We start from the raw sequence: 12,877 nt of genomic DNA on the forward strand, positions 1-12,877 counted from the left end.
CAGATTGGTTATGCTGTTGCTAAGCACATTAGAGGGCCTTTTGATCACTAACACAATAATGAAGTTGCCATGATGACAACGAGCGCTAGCCCTTTTTCCACACACTCTGATAAATGACAAACACTTTAAAAGTAAAGCATATTACCTATCACCCTTAATCCAACGTTCTCCTGTGACTGCTCTCGTTCTCTGGCGCTGCAACTCTAAACGCCAGTGAGGAGGAGTTTCACTTCGCCGAAAACGACCCCTAGATCTTGAAGTAGACCGTGAGGGAGTTCTGTATCTCTGCACAGTGGGAAACACAGATTAAGTTATCATGTGTGCTGATGGACAGGGGGGAAATTAATATAACGTTTTGCACATTTTGTCCGTCACAGTACTCACCCTGGGGCCCCTGCCTTTTATCTTTCTGCCAGATCGTGTCATAACCAGTCTTCTATTGTAGGTTGACTGAGAATTGTGTCTCCCACCAAAGCTGCCAAGAGAAAAAATGTTTAATAATAAGTTACTTTTTTATACTTGTAGGGCGATCAAGAATGGTAATTAGACCTTTTTAACAGATCTACCGACAAAATAGGAGCAATGAAAGATACAGCAATTAGCCCTATAAAAATGTGTCAAACAGTGAATATTGCTTTTAACAAAACAGGGCATTGAAAGCCAGTTTTGGGTGTGAAATGTCACATCCCTTTCTGCATTGTTTTAGCATTACCTTTAAAAGGCTAAAAGAGCAACCTGGAAGGAAATATTTTTGCCCAGTTAGTTGGCTGCCAATTTAGCAGGACCTTGGTGTAAACGGGGCAACGAATGTGTATGAATTACAAATAATGTGATGTCCGAAATTGGCAGCCATGTTTCCATCAGTCTACTGCAGGACAGCTCTGGCTACAGATGTTGCTTACCGCCATCTTTGTGTGAATGTAGAGTGAATTAAAAAAATGTGTCTCACTTAAGGCTGGACGATAATGGCAAAAATAATAATCACAAACTAATTTGATTGGTATTGTAACTACGATTAATACAATTATCATTCATTAATTTGAAAACATGAGTATTTAAACACAACTTTAAATATAGGTTAAAAATATATATATAAATTAGTAACAAACAAGTAAAAAAATTTAAATAAAAATAAATAGCAATATAAAAAACAATAAAATCCAGTTTTGTACCTTTTACACTTATTTCACCACCATAGAGTGCATGCTTTTTGCGCCAAATAAATTGCTTCAAAATCTTTGTTAATTAAATGCAAAAATCGACATTTACTGGTGCAAAACATTTTGGACAGTACTTCAAGTCACAGCATAATAATTGCGCAGATGTATTAATAAGTGCTTTACGTACATTATGCTTGTGTAAGGTACTCTAGTGATATAAAGCGCTTTACATTGTGAACCCCAATATTTAAGTTACATTTAAACCAGTGTGGGTGGCACTGGGAGTAAGGCTGGGCGATATATCGATAAACTCGATATATACCAGTTTTGTCTCTGCGACATAGAAAATGACTATATCGTGATATTCGAGTATACGTTCTCACGCAGTGCTGGCATTACACTACAGGCTCTCCTCGCTCTTTCTTGTCTGTCCTTCTCACAGACAGCAAGCGCATCTTCTTACATGCGTCACATACTGTCAACGTCATACCTCACATACGTATACGCCCTCGCGGAGCAGAGAGGTAGCAGCATGGGTAACGTTAGCTGTGATGCTAGCGTGGCCATGCGAGTGGTAGTACGAGAGAAAGAAGGTGTGAATCTATTAACAATTGAAGGAAGAATTAATTCCCAAGAAAAACAGCAGGGGGTCCATCGTCTGGCGGTGATTTGGCATCAAGTGGGAATATGTTGAACAGACAACCGTAAATTGCATTGCTATAAAACGTAGCATTACTGCTTATATGTAGCATTATTTCAAAAGTCACCTGCTAGAGAATAAAGAGTGCTTACCCTGCATCTCAACATCTCCGTTCAGTGCCACATGCCCACACCTTTAAGATGCTGGGGCAACCATTACCAGATCAAAACCGTATGAAAAAAATTGTGATTTCTTTAGTTGTGATTTCCTAAATAAAAGTTTAAAAGTAGCATATATTAATGCAGTATGAAGAAGAATGTTTTATTGTAGACACATAGAATCATCATACCGCTGTGATTATATGCATCATGTGCTAATTCAAGGCTAAGGCAAAATATCGAGATATATATATCGTGCATCGTGATATGGCCTAAAAATATCTCAATTATTAAAAAAAGACCATATCGCCCAGCCGTAACTGGGAGCATGTGGGTAAAGTGTCTGGCCCAATGACACAACGGCAGTGACTAGGATAGCAGAAGCAAGGATCGAACCTGGAACCCTCAAGTTGCTGGCCCGGCAACTCTACCAACCGAGTTATACCACCACAGATCCCAAACTTCTAGTAGACATGCCGTTTATCACTCATCTGTTTCACCGTTACAAGCTCTGGAATTTGCATGCATGTTGCACAAGCCATTAATTGTTAGTTTTCGATTATTATGCTTTCTTGATCGTGAGAAACCGTTATCGAAATCAAAATTTGATTAATTATCTAACACTAGTTTCACTGGAAAGCACTTTGGGTGTCAATAAAACCACGTTATACAATTATATCCATTGGAAAAAAGAGCCAAGTTCACTTTAGAAGCAGTTGATAATTGTGTAATGCACTCATCATCAGTAAGTGGGAAAAAAAGAAAAAATCTGAAAACCAAAACAAATGTTTAGCAAAACAAATGTACTCTCTTATGCTGCTTTGTTTTTTTTTGAAGTCACAAGATACATTTTACTTGTTAAAAGTGATACATGCTTTTATGTAAGTCTTTGAAATTCAATTTGGCCAGACAAATTAGCCAGATTTTCCGCTTGTCGGCTTTTTGAAAGAATATTTAGTGGGGTCTGATTACTCTGTGTGGGGAAGTGTTTGGTTTAGTAGCCTCCTGGGGCCTAATGCTTTAAGGTGTTGCATGGATTCCGACTAAAAGAATGGCGTATGCACAGAGATTAAGATGTAAAAGTGAGCACACACACTAATCCAAGCACATTTGTTTTTTACATCCCAATCAACATGGAATTGAGTGCATGTGTGTGCAGCTGGCATCTCTCGCTACACGCCTCCATTTATATACATACGTCATATTAAAAATTAGCCATGTGCATGGATACCATACTCTGTCCAATCAGAATTCACTGCTAAGGAGTAGGAAGTGCTTCTTTCTGGCGTTTCCAGTGAACAGTGAGGGTTGAGTGGGATATAGCAGTGCTCATCCCGTTTAAAAAGATAGTTGCTTCAATGATCCGAGGTGGGTGACTGATTACCCCCAATATAAATATAATTTGTTTAATTTACAACAAAATATTTCGATACAGTAACCTGCTCACAGCCATTTTAAGAGTTTATTGTATTTCACATTTAGTTTGAAATCTTTTAAATTTATAAATGCCAGCATATCAAAAGGGTTACAAACACTTTTGACTTTTGTTTAAATACTCAATTTATTATTGTAACGCAAGGGACCCGAGAACTACTTCCTGTAGCAGCCACGTGACAAAAAGTCGGGGCATTCCTTCACTGTCTCCGGTGCCATTGTGTCTCAACCCAACTGTTCGCTCGACTGGCCAAGCTGTGCCGGAGTGACAGGAACACATGAGAGCAATAGGTGGCAATTTAAACCTAGATAAATTAAGACAATTGTGGCAACATCCTCGACACATTGCCTGCTGCATGGTAACTCTCAGGCCTAGCAGCTGGCGGAAAGACGCTGGCTGGACGTTCAAAATGAAACATCAAATATTTTTGTCCTCCAACAGCTGTTGGAGCATTGCGTTTCCACGGAAGTAGAAGTCATTGAAATTAAGAGAAACGAATCCATCGACTTGGGAGGAAACATTTTCAAAGCCAAGTCTGTGTAGTCGCTGCCATGTTTTTTTCAAATCCAATGGCTTTCATGCGCTGTGGTGCTTCAGTTTTAAGGAAGTAATAAGCATTGCCTAAAATGTATTTATAAATGACGATTTTTCTGTACTTAAAAAATGTACATGGTTTTACCAACCGCCTGGAATTTCATTGCGGTTTATCATTATATCGTTTACCGTTACATCCCTTGTTACGACAAACTGCATTCACAGGCAGTCTCTTATGTGTTTCTGAGCAAATGCGAACACGCACTGCTAAATTTACTTGTGGTGGTCCAAATGTCTTTGGAGCAGGTCACCATGAATAAATCAATGTAGTGTGAAACACTGATCATAAGCCCAGGTCTACTTTTGAGGACCAACCTGTCTCTGGGTCGTTCGTTATGACGCTGTTCCTTCTCCAGGTTCTCCTTTTCCGGCTCCACAATCGATGGACTTCTCCTCATAAGGAAGCGATTCTCAGGGACTGGAGGTATTTCTTCAGGACGCACTGTAGATGTGACCACCTCATCCTGCTCTTTCTCTTCAACAGTTTCAGGTTCTGGCCTGCAAAATCAATAATACTTGAGAAAAAAAAACTACTATTAATTGAACGTTCATGTTGTAAGAATAAGTCAAATACTTTTTCTCCTTTTTTTTCTGCTTCTTCTTTATCTTTTTGGCTCTCTTTTTCTGCTTCTTAGACACTTTGTCAGATTCATCGGTGTCGGAAGAGGATTCTGAGGAGGTGCCAGAGTCACTAGAACTACCACTAGAACCCGACAAGGCCTTCTCTTTCTTTTTGCTGTGTTTCTTGGCTAAAAAACATTAACATCTGATTAAAAACTGATAGCAGCAGTAATAGAACAAAAACAAACTGGAGATGAATTTACAAAATACTCAAATTCATTCAAACCTTTTGATTTGGGGACAAGTTCCCCACAGTTCATAACTTTAACTTCTGCATAAGGTCTGCTATTTGGATCGGTTTTCTGGCTCTCCATAGTTTGTACAACCTCTTGACCGGAAATCACATGGCCAAAAACCACATGAACCCTGAAAAAAAAACAAATTATAGTTGAAATACAGCACGTGTGTAAAGTATGCAATGTGCAGACTATAGCATTTGAGCACAGCTTACCCATCCAGATGTGGAGTTGGCTTTGTTGTTCTGAGAAAAATCAGGAGAATCATAAATAACATAAATATGCATTACCTTCAGAAGAAATTATTTACACATCAATTCAGTAAGAGACAAAACTAGTGTATACTTACATGAAAAATTGTGATCCATTTGTGTCCTTTCCCCTGTTTGCCATAGACAGCATATACTCCTTGTTGTGTTTCACAGCAAAGCTTTCATCTGGGAGGTGAAAATGAGAATATTGTGTTGCCATCTTGAAACACATTTTGGTTTGTTAAACAGCCAAAAGAATCTTTACCTTCAAAAAATCCCCCGTAGATGGATTCCCCTCCTCTTCCATTGCCTAAAATTGCAGCATATAAATGCGGACATTTAAAATCATCCCAAATATTTCCATTCATTTGTATTTCTACCTTGTAACAAAAGTAACACATAAAATCACCTTCACTGAAGTCCCCTCCTTGGATCATGAAGTCTTTCACAATGCGATGGAACAGACATCCTTTGTAGTGGAGAGGTTTCTGCGTTCCCTTACCAATGCCTTTCTCACCTGTACATGCAAGGACAGTTTTCATGCATGTTTGGTGGGAATGAAACATTCTTTTTACAAAAAAGTAATCATAATTAACCTGTGCAAAGGCATCGGAAGTTTTCACACGTTTTGGGACAGACATCGGAAAACAGCTCAATGACGATGCGGCCGACTGCGAGGCAAAAATAATGACTTTATAATAATGAAACTCCCAGCTTTACTAATGCATTACATTGGATATTGTTATGACTTACCAAGTACATTTCCAATTCCGATGTCAAGAAAGCACCGAGAACGTTGGATCTTGACCCCCATGGTGACAAAAACTGCTCGACCACCTGCTGGAGAAAACTCACTCAGTCCCACAGGTAGAAATTTTCCAATACAGCCAACCGAAGCCAGTATTTTTCAATCTTTTTTGAGCCAAGGCGCATTTTTTTCATTGAAAAAATCCAGAGGCACACCACCAGCAGCAATCATTAAAAAATGAAACTCAGTAGACAATAAAAAGTCTTTGTCGAAATTGTTGGATATGAATTTCAACCATAACCAAGCATGCATCACTATAGCTCGTCTCAAAGTAGGTGTGCTGTCACCACCTGTCACATCACACCCTGACCTATTTTGACCTTTTTGCGGTTTTCCCATGCAAAGTGTTTTAGTTCTTGTCTTGCACTTCTATTTTGCTGGCTTTTTCTGTTTTGTCGGTATTTTCCTGTAGCAGTTTCATGTCTTCCTTTGAGCGATATTCCCCGCATCTACTTTGTTTTAGCAATCAACAATATTTCTGTTGTTTTTATCCTTCTTCGTGTGGACATTGTTGATTTTCATGTCACGTTAGGATGTACATTGTGGACGCCGTCTCTGCTGCGTCATCCAGCACTCTGTTTTTGTTGAATTGTAGCCAGTTCAGTTTTAGTTTTGTTCTGCATAGCCATCCCTAAGTTTTAATGCCTTTTCTTAGGGGCACTCACCTTTTGTTTATTTTTGGTTTAAGCATTATACACCTGTTCACCTGCACACTGTCTCCCGCTGTGGTCTGGATATTATGATCACAACAACCCATCGTCGTCTCACACCACGTGTTCCCGACATCTACAAAGCAATTAGCGACCGGCTGTCACCTACTGATATGGAGGAGTATTACACGGTTACGGAGGCGTGTCTTAATGAAATCAAACAATGGATGTCCGCTAACTTTTTGCAAATCAACGCCAAAAAAACGGAAATGCTGATTATCGGTCCTGCTAGACACCGACCTCTATTTAATAATACAACTGTAACATTTGACAACCAAACAATTAAAAAAGGTGACTCTGTAAAAAATCTTGGTCTTTGACCCAACTCTCTCGTGAGTCACACATCAAAAGCGTTACTAAAACGGCCTTCTTTCATCTACGTAATATTGCTAAAATTTGCTCCATTTTGTCCACAAGCGACGCTGAGATTATTATCCAGGCGTTTGTTACGTCTAGTTTCTATTACTGTAACGTATTATTCCCGGGTCTCCCCATGTCTAGCATTAAATGATTACAGTTGGTACAAAATGCGGCTGCTAGACTTTTGACAAGCACAAGAAAGTTTGATCATATTACGCCTATACTGTATATACCTTTATATACATATATACCTATATATATACACCTATACTGGCTCACCTGCACTGGCTTCCTGTGCACTTAAGATGTGACTTTAAGATTTTAATTTACGTGTATAATACTACACGGTCTTGCTCCAGCCTATCTTGCCGATTGTATTGTACCATATGTCCTGGCAAGAAATCTGCGTTCAAAGGACTCCGGCTTATTAGTGATTCCCAATGCCCGAAAAAAGTCTGCGGGCTATAGAGCATTTGCCATTTGGGCTCCAGTACTCTGGAATGCCCTCCCGGTAACAGTTTGAGATGCTACCTCAGTAGAAGCATTTAAGTCTCATCTTAAAACTCATTTGTATACCCTAGCCCTTAAATAGATCCCCTTTTTAGACCAGTTGATCTGCCGTTTCTTGTGGAGGAGGTCCGGCCCAGTGGCCATGGATGAAGTACTGGCTGTCCAGAGTTGGGACCCAGGTTGGACCGCTCGTCCAGAGTCGGGACCCAGGATGGACCGTTCGCCTGTGTATCGGCTGGGGACATCTCTGCGCTGCTGATACCCCTCCGTTTGGGATGGTTTCCTGCTGGCTCCACTTTGGATGGGACTTTTGCTACTATATTGGATCCACTTTGGATTGCACTCTCGCGGTTATGTTAGATCCACTACTTTCACAATATCATGTTAGACCCGCTCGACATCCATTGCTTTTGGTCTCCTGGGTGGGGCGGGGGGGGTTGCCCACATATGCTGTCCTCTCCAAGGTTTCTAGTAGTCATCATTATCACCAACATCCCACTGGGGTGAGTTTTTCCTTGCCCTTATGTAGGCTCTACCGAGGATATTGTTGTGGTTTGTGCAGCCCTTTGAGACACTTGTGATTTACGGCTATATAAAAACATTGATTGATTGATAAATACCATTACATTGATTGACAAGGCGTTTAAAAGGAGTGAACAATAAGTTTAAGAGATCTGTATTTGAAGCCACAATGTCTTCATCCTCCACGTTAAGTCCTCGTGTTTTTTCCAACTGACAAGCTAACGTTAGCCTTGCCAGCATGTCAAGTCAAACGGGGCTTAATAATAAGTACAGCGGACGCTTAAAACTATGCGTTTTAAAACAACATGCAGAACAACAGACTCATTAAAAATGATTTTAAGCGACATGTTTGACACTGGTCGTCGTTATTATTAGTTTGTACTCGTAGGGCCTTCGAGTTAGCATTAGCCTACTTAGCATGACAACATGATACGACTCCCGCCCACTCTCACATCACCGCACAATGTCCATCTCCATAATGCCCGCAATACACAGCGTGTAACTTCATATCACCTCGAAAAGCAAGAGTATCACTCCATGTAGCAAGACTTTCTTTCAGAAGACACGGCTATAATTCAACCTCCACACTTCTCTTCTATTACGAAGATGGCGCGGTCCCGCCGCGGTGACGTCACTGCAGTTTGGCCATCGTGCGCCAGTTGTTCGGCCTGTTCCGACAGAGGACGACTGCTTTACGGCAATTCTCTGCGGTCCCCATAGACATCTTCTAAGGGTACTGCCTTCTGGCGCTGACGAGACGCAGGGCCGCCATCTTGGAGTGGTGATCCGCTCCACTCAGTGCAATTCATTTGTCAGGAGCAATGAACTGTCAGTGCATTTCATTCATTTTACCTCACTGAATACCACTCATTTTCACGTGTTTTTTTGTCATACGTGTAGCTATGATAAAGGACACGTGTTTTATTATTCATAGTTTGCTTAACAGTAATAGAATATTCTTATATGCTATAAGTGACCAGACGTATAATCCAAGAGAAGGGAGAAAAAAAACGGTCAGCTATTCTTAAATTGAAGAAACAATATCCATCCCATCCAGTTTCTACCGCTTATTCCCTTTTGGGGTTGCGGGGGGCGCCGGTGCCTATCTCAGCTACAATCGGGCGGAAGGCGGGTACACCCTAGACAAGTCGCCATCTCATCACAGGGCCAACAATAAACAATAGGTTATACATACATGCGCATATCCTACATAAAGAATGTATGAATATATTAGATATATATATATATCTTATAGACTGCATCTCTTTTGCTGCAGCAGCAGAGAGTTTATTCTGTCTTGACACTTTGTTTTGATGTTTTCTATTACATTCTTCCCTTAAATGATCATGTTTACACTGATTGTTTTATATGTATTTTTTATGTATGTCGCTTTGGATAAAAGCTTCTGCCAAATACGTCAACATAAACATACACCTGAAAGTCTTTATATCAGCTAAAACCACCAATCATTTTCACTGCATTCAGAATAAAACCAAATTCTGTCTTACCCAACAAAGTTAGTATTTGAATATTGTTGCTTGAATACTTATTGCTGGTTACAATTATACTGTTAGGAAAGTATTGTCTTATACTTTGCCTAAAATGAGAATGAATCATAATCAGTGGTGGCTGGTGAATGCTGTTTTAGGTGGAGCTGAAAGTTTGTAAACCAAATACCTGTAGGGGGGGGTCATCCTCCCCCAGAAGATTTCTTTGTGATTTTCACATACAAATATTGAAGATCTTTGCTCCTTCTCAACTCTGTGGTAATATTCTTTTCACAAAATACAACCAATAGTATGTTACTGTTAAATCTTGCTTGTGAAAAGTAATCCCCAGATTCCTATTCTCAACAGTCCACTCATTTGAGCAGGAAAATGCTGAACACCATTTTTGTTTTCTACCCGTCAACTGTCAGTTTAGCATCTTTGTTTTCTACCCGTCAACTGTCAATTTAGCATCTTTGTTTTCTACCTGTCAACTGTCAGTTTAGCATCTTTGTTTTCTACCCGTCAACTGTCAGTTTAGCATCTTTGTTTTCTACCCGTCAACTGTCAGTTTAGCATCTTTGTTTTCTACCCGTCAACTGTCAGTTTAGCATCTTTGTTTTCTACCCATCAACTGTCAGTTTAGCATCTTTGTTTTCTACCGGTCAACTGTCGGTTTAGCATCTTTGTTTTCTACCCGTCAACTGTCAGTTTAGCATCTTTGTTTTCTACCCGTAAACTGTCAGTTTAGCATCTTTGTTTTCTACCTACCAACTGTCAGTTTAGCATCTTTGTTTTCTACCTGCCAACTGTCTGTTTAGCATCTTTGTTTTCTACCCATCAACTGTCAGTTTAGCATCTTTGTTTTCTACCGGTCAACTGTCAGTTTAGCATCTTTGTTTTCTACCCGTCAACTGTCAGTTTAGCATCTTTGTTTTCTACCCGTCAACTGTCAGTTTAGCATCTTTGTTTTCTACCCGTCAACTGTCAATTTAGCATCTTTGTTTTCTACCTGCCAACTGTCAGTTTAGCATCTTTGTTTTCTGCCCGTCAACTGTCAGTTTAGCATCTTTGTTTTCTACCCGTCAACTGTCAGTTTAGCATCTTTGTTTTCTACCTGCCAACTGTCTGTTTAGCATCTTTGTTTTCTACGCGTCAACTGTCAGTTTAGCATCTTTGTTTTCTACCCGTCAACTGTCAGTTTAGCATCTTTGTTTCTACGGGTCAACTGTCAGTTTAGCATCTTTGTTTTCTACCTGTCAACTGTCAGTTTAGCATATTTGTTTTCTACCTGCCATCTGTCTGTTTAGCATCTTTGTTTTCTACCCGTCAACTGTAAGTTTAGCATCTTTGTTTTCTACCCGTCAACTGTCAGTTTAGCATCTTTGTTTTCTACCCGTCAACTGTCAGTTTAGCATCTTTGTTTTCTACCTGCCAACTGTCTGTTTAGCATCTTTGTTTTCTACCCGTCAACTGTCAGTTTAGCATCTTTGTTTTCTACCTGCCAACTGTCTGTTTAGCATCTTTGTTTTCTACCCGTCAACTGTCAGTTTAGCATCTTTGTTTTCTACCCGTCAACTGTCAGTTTAGCATCTTTGTTTCTACGGGTCAACTGTCAGTTTAGCATCTTTGTTTTCTACCTGTCAACTGTCAGTTTAGCATCTTTGTTTTCTACCTGCCATCTGTCTGTTTAGCATCTTTGTTTTCTACCCGTCAACTGTCAGTTTGGCATCTTTGTTTTCTACCTATCAACTGTCAGTTTAGCATCTTTGTTTTCTACCGGTCAACTGTCAGTTTAGCATCTTTGTTTTCTACCCGTCAACTGTCAGTTTAGCATCTTTGTTTTCTACCCGTCAACTGTCAGTTTAGCATCTTTGTTTTCTACCCGTAAACTGTCAGTTTAGCATCTTTGTTTTCTACCTACCAACTGTCAGTTTAGCATCTTTGTTTTCTACCCGTCAACTGTCAGTTTAGCATCTTTGTTTTCTACCTGCCAACTGTCTGTTTAGCATCTTTGTTTTCTACGCGTCAACTGTCAGTTTAGCATCTTTGTTTTCTACCCGTCAACTGTCAGTTTAGCATCTTTGTTTCTACGGGTCAACTGTCAGTTTAGCATCTTTGTTTTCTACCTGTCAACTGTCAATTTAGCATCTTTGTTTTCTACCTGTCAACTGTCAGTTTAGCATCTTTGTTTCTACGGGTCAACTGTCAGTTTAGGTTGCTCGCCGGCTCATCACCACTTCAAGATGGCAGCCCAATTTCTGACTTATAAGATGTCTATGGTAACTCTAGTCATTTTACACGGGTAATTGTGCGGCGTACTTGTGAAGTATTTTGAATGAAACCACTTAATTACTTGCCACAATTATTTTTGCTTAAGAGTAGACCAGAACCAGGAAGCCAAAGCTTCGAACACCAACAAATGTTGCCCAATACTGGAAAGTAAGTTAGCAAAAGAGAAGATCAGGTTAGCAGTGGAATATATTTTAGGATTGCAATCAGAACACATAGGTTATAAAGCATTATACACATATTTAAAAAACACTGGGTTAAATAAAAGACTATGGAGTAGGCCGCGGTGGTTTTCAACCTTTTTTTCAGTGATGTACCCCCTGTGAACATTGTTTTAATTCAAGTACCCCCTAATCACAGCAAAGCATTTTTGCTTGAAAAAAAGAGATAAAGAAGTAAAATACAGCACTTTGTCATCACTTTCTGATTTATTAAATTGTATAACAGTGCAAAATATTGCTCATTTGTAATGGTCTTTCTTCAACTATTTGGAAAAAAAGATATAAAAATGACTAAAAACTCGTTGAAAAAAAACAAGTGATTCAATTATAAATAAAGATTTCTACACATAGAAGTAATCATCAACTTCAAGTGCCCTCTTTGGGGATTGTAATAGAGATCCATCTGGATTCATCAACTTACTTCTAAACATTTCTTCACAAAAACAGAAATCTTTAACATCAATATTTATGGAACATGTCCACAAAAAAATCTAGCTGTCAACACTGAATATTGCATTGTTGTATTTTTTTCACAGTTTATGAACTTACATTCATATTTTGTTGAAGTATTATTCAATAAATATATTTATTAAGGATTTTTGAATTGTTGCTATTTTTAGAATATTTAAAAAAATCTCCCGTACCCCTTGGCATACCTTCAAGTACCCCCAGGGGTACGCGTACCCCCATTTGAGAACCACTGGAGTAGGGCTCTGTCACGCCAAATTTCTTCCCCCCTACAAAAACCTTCCCCCTATGGTCCCTTCCTAACAGGTATTTACTTACCAACAAAGTCAAAGAGATATCATTTAAAATCATCCATCGCTATTACCCTGTAAAGACTGTGATGGTTAGATACAAGAAGGACATTG

At 39.4% G+C, this 12,877-nt stretch overlaps 1 protein-coding gene across 2 annotated transcripts in view; it reads right to left on the minus strand.

Annotated features, from left to right (window-relative positions):
- ppig (peptidylprolyl isomerase G (cyclophilin G)) overlaps nt 1–8,679 on the minus strand; it is an 18,081-nt gene extending 9,402 nt beyond the window's left edge. Inside the window, exons 1-12 of one of the 2 annotated variants that reach the window (XM_061880068.1) lie at nt 8,519–8,679; nt 5,849–5,932; nt 5,692–5,766; nt 5,505–5,612; nt 5,361–5,405; nt 5,194–5,281; nt 5,060–5,089; nt 4,835–4,974; nt 4,562–4,736; nt 4,303–4,485; nt 385–475; nt 146–285 (exon numbers count right to left, since the gene is read on the minus strand). In XM_061880068.1, the coding sequence (XP_061736052.1) occupies nt 146–285; nt 385–475; nt 4,303–4,485; nt 4,562–4,736; nt 4,835–4,974; nt 5,060–5,089; nt 5,194–5,281; nt 5,361–5,405; nt 5,505–5,612; nt 5,692–5,766; nt 5,849–5,909 (1,136 nt within the window). In that variant the 5' untranslated portion in view covers nt 5,910–5,932; nt 8,519–8,679. Of the gene's footprint in view, nt 1–145; nt 286–384; nt 476–4,302; nt 4,486–4,561; nt 4,737–4,834; nt 4,975–5,059; nt 5,090–5,193; nt 5,282–5,360; nt 5,406–5,504; nt 5,613–5,691; nt 5,767–5,848; nt 5,936–8,518 lie in introns of both variants that reach the window. The other variant, XM_061880067.1, reaches the window with a different exon arrangement.
- Between the last annotated feature and the right edge of the window lie 4,198 nt (nt 8,680–12,877).

Source organism: Nerophis ophidion, linkage group LG19, assembly GCF_033978795.1.
Source record: "Nerophis ophidion isolate RoL-2023_Sa linkage group LG19, RoL_Noph_v1.0, whole genome shotgun sequence".
In the NCBI taxonomy this organism is placed as follows: domain Eukaryota; kingdom Metazoa; phylum Chordata; class Actinopteri; order Syngnathiformes; family Syngnathidae; genus Nerophis; species Nerophis ophidion.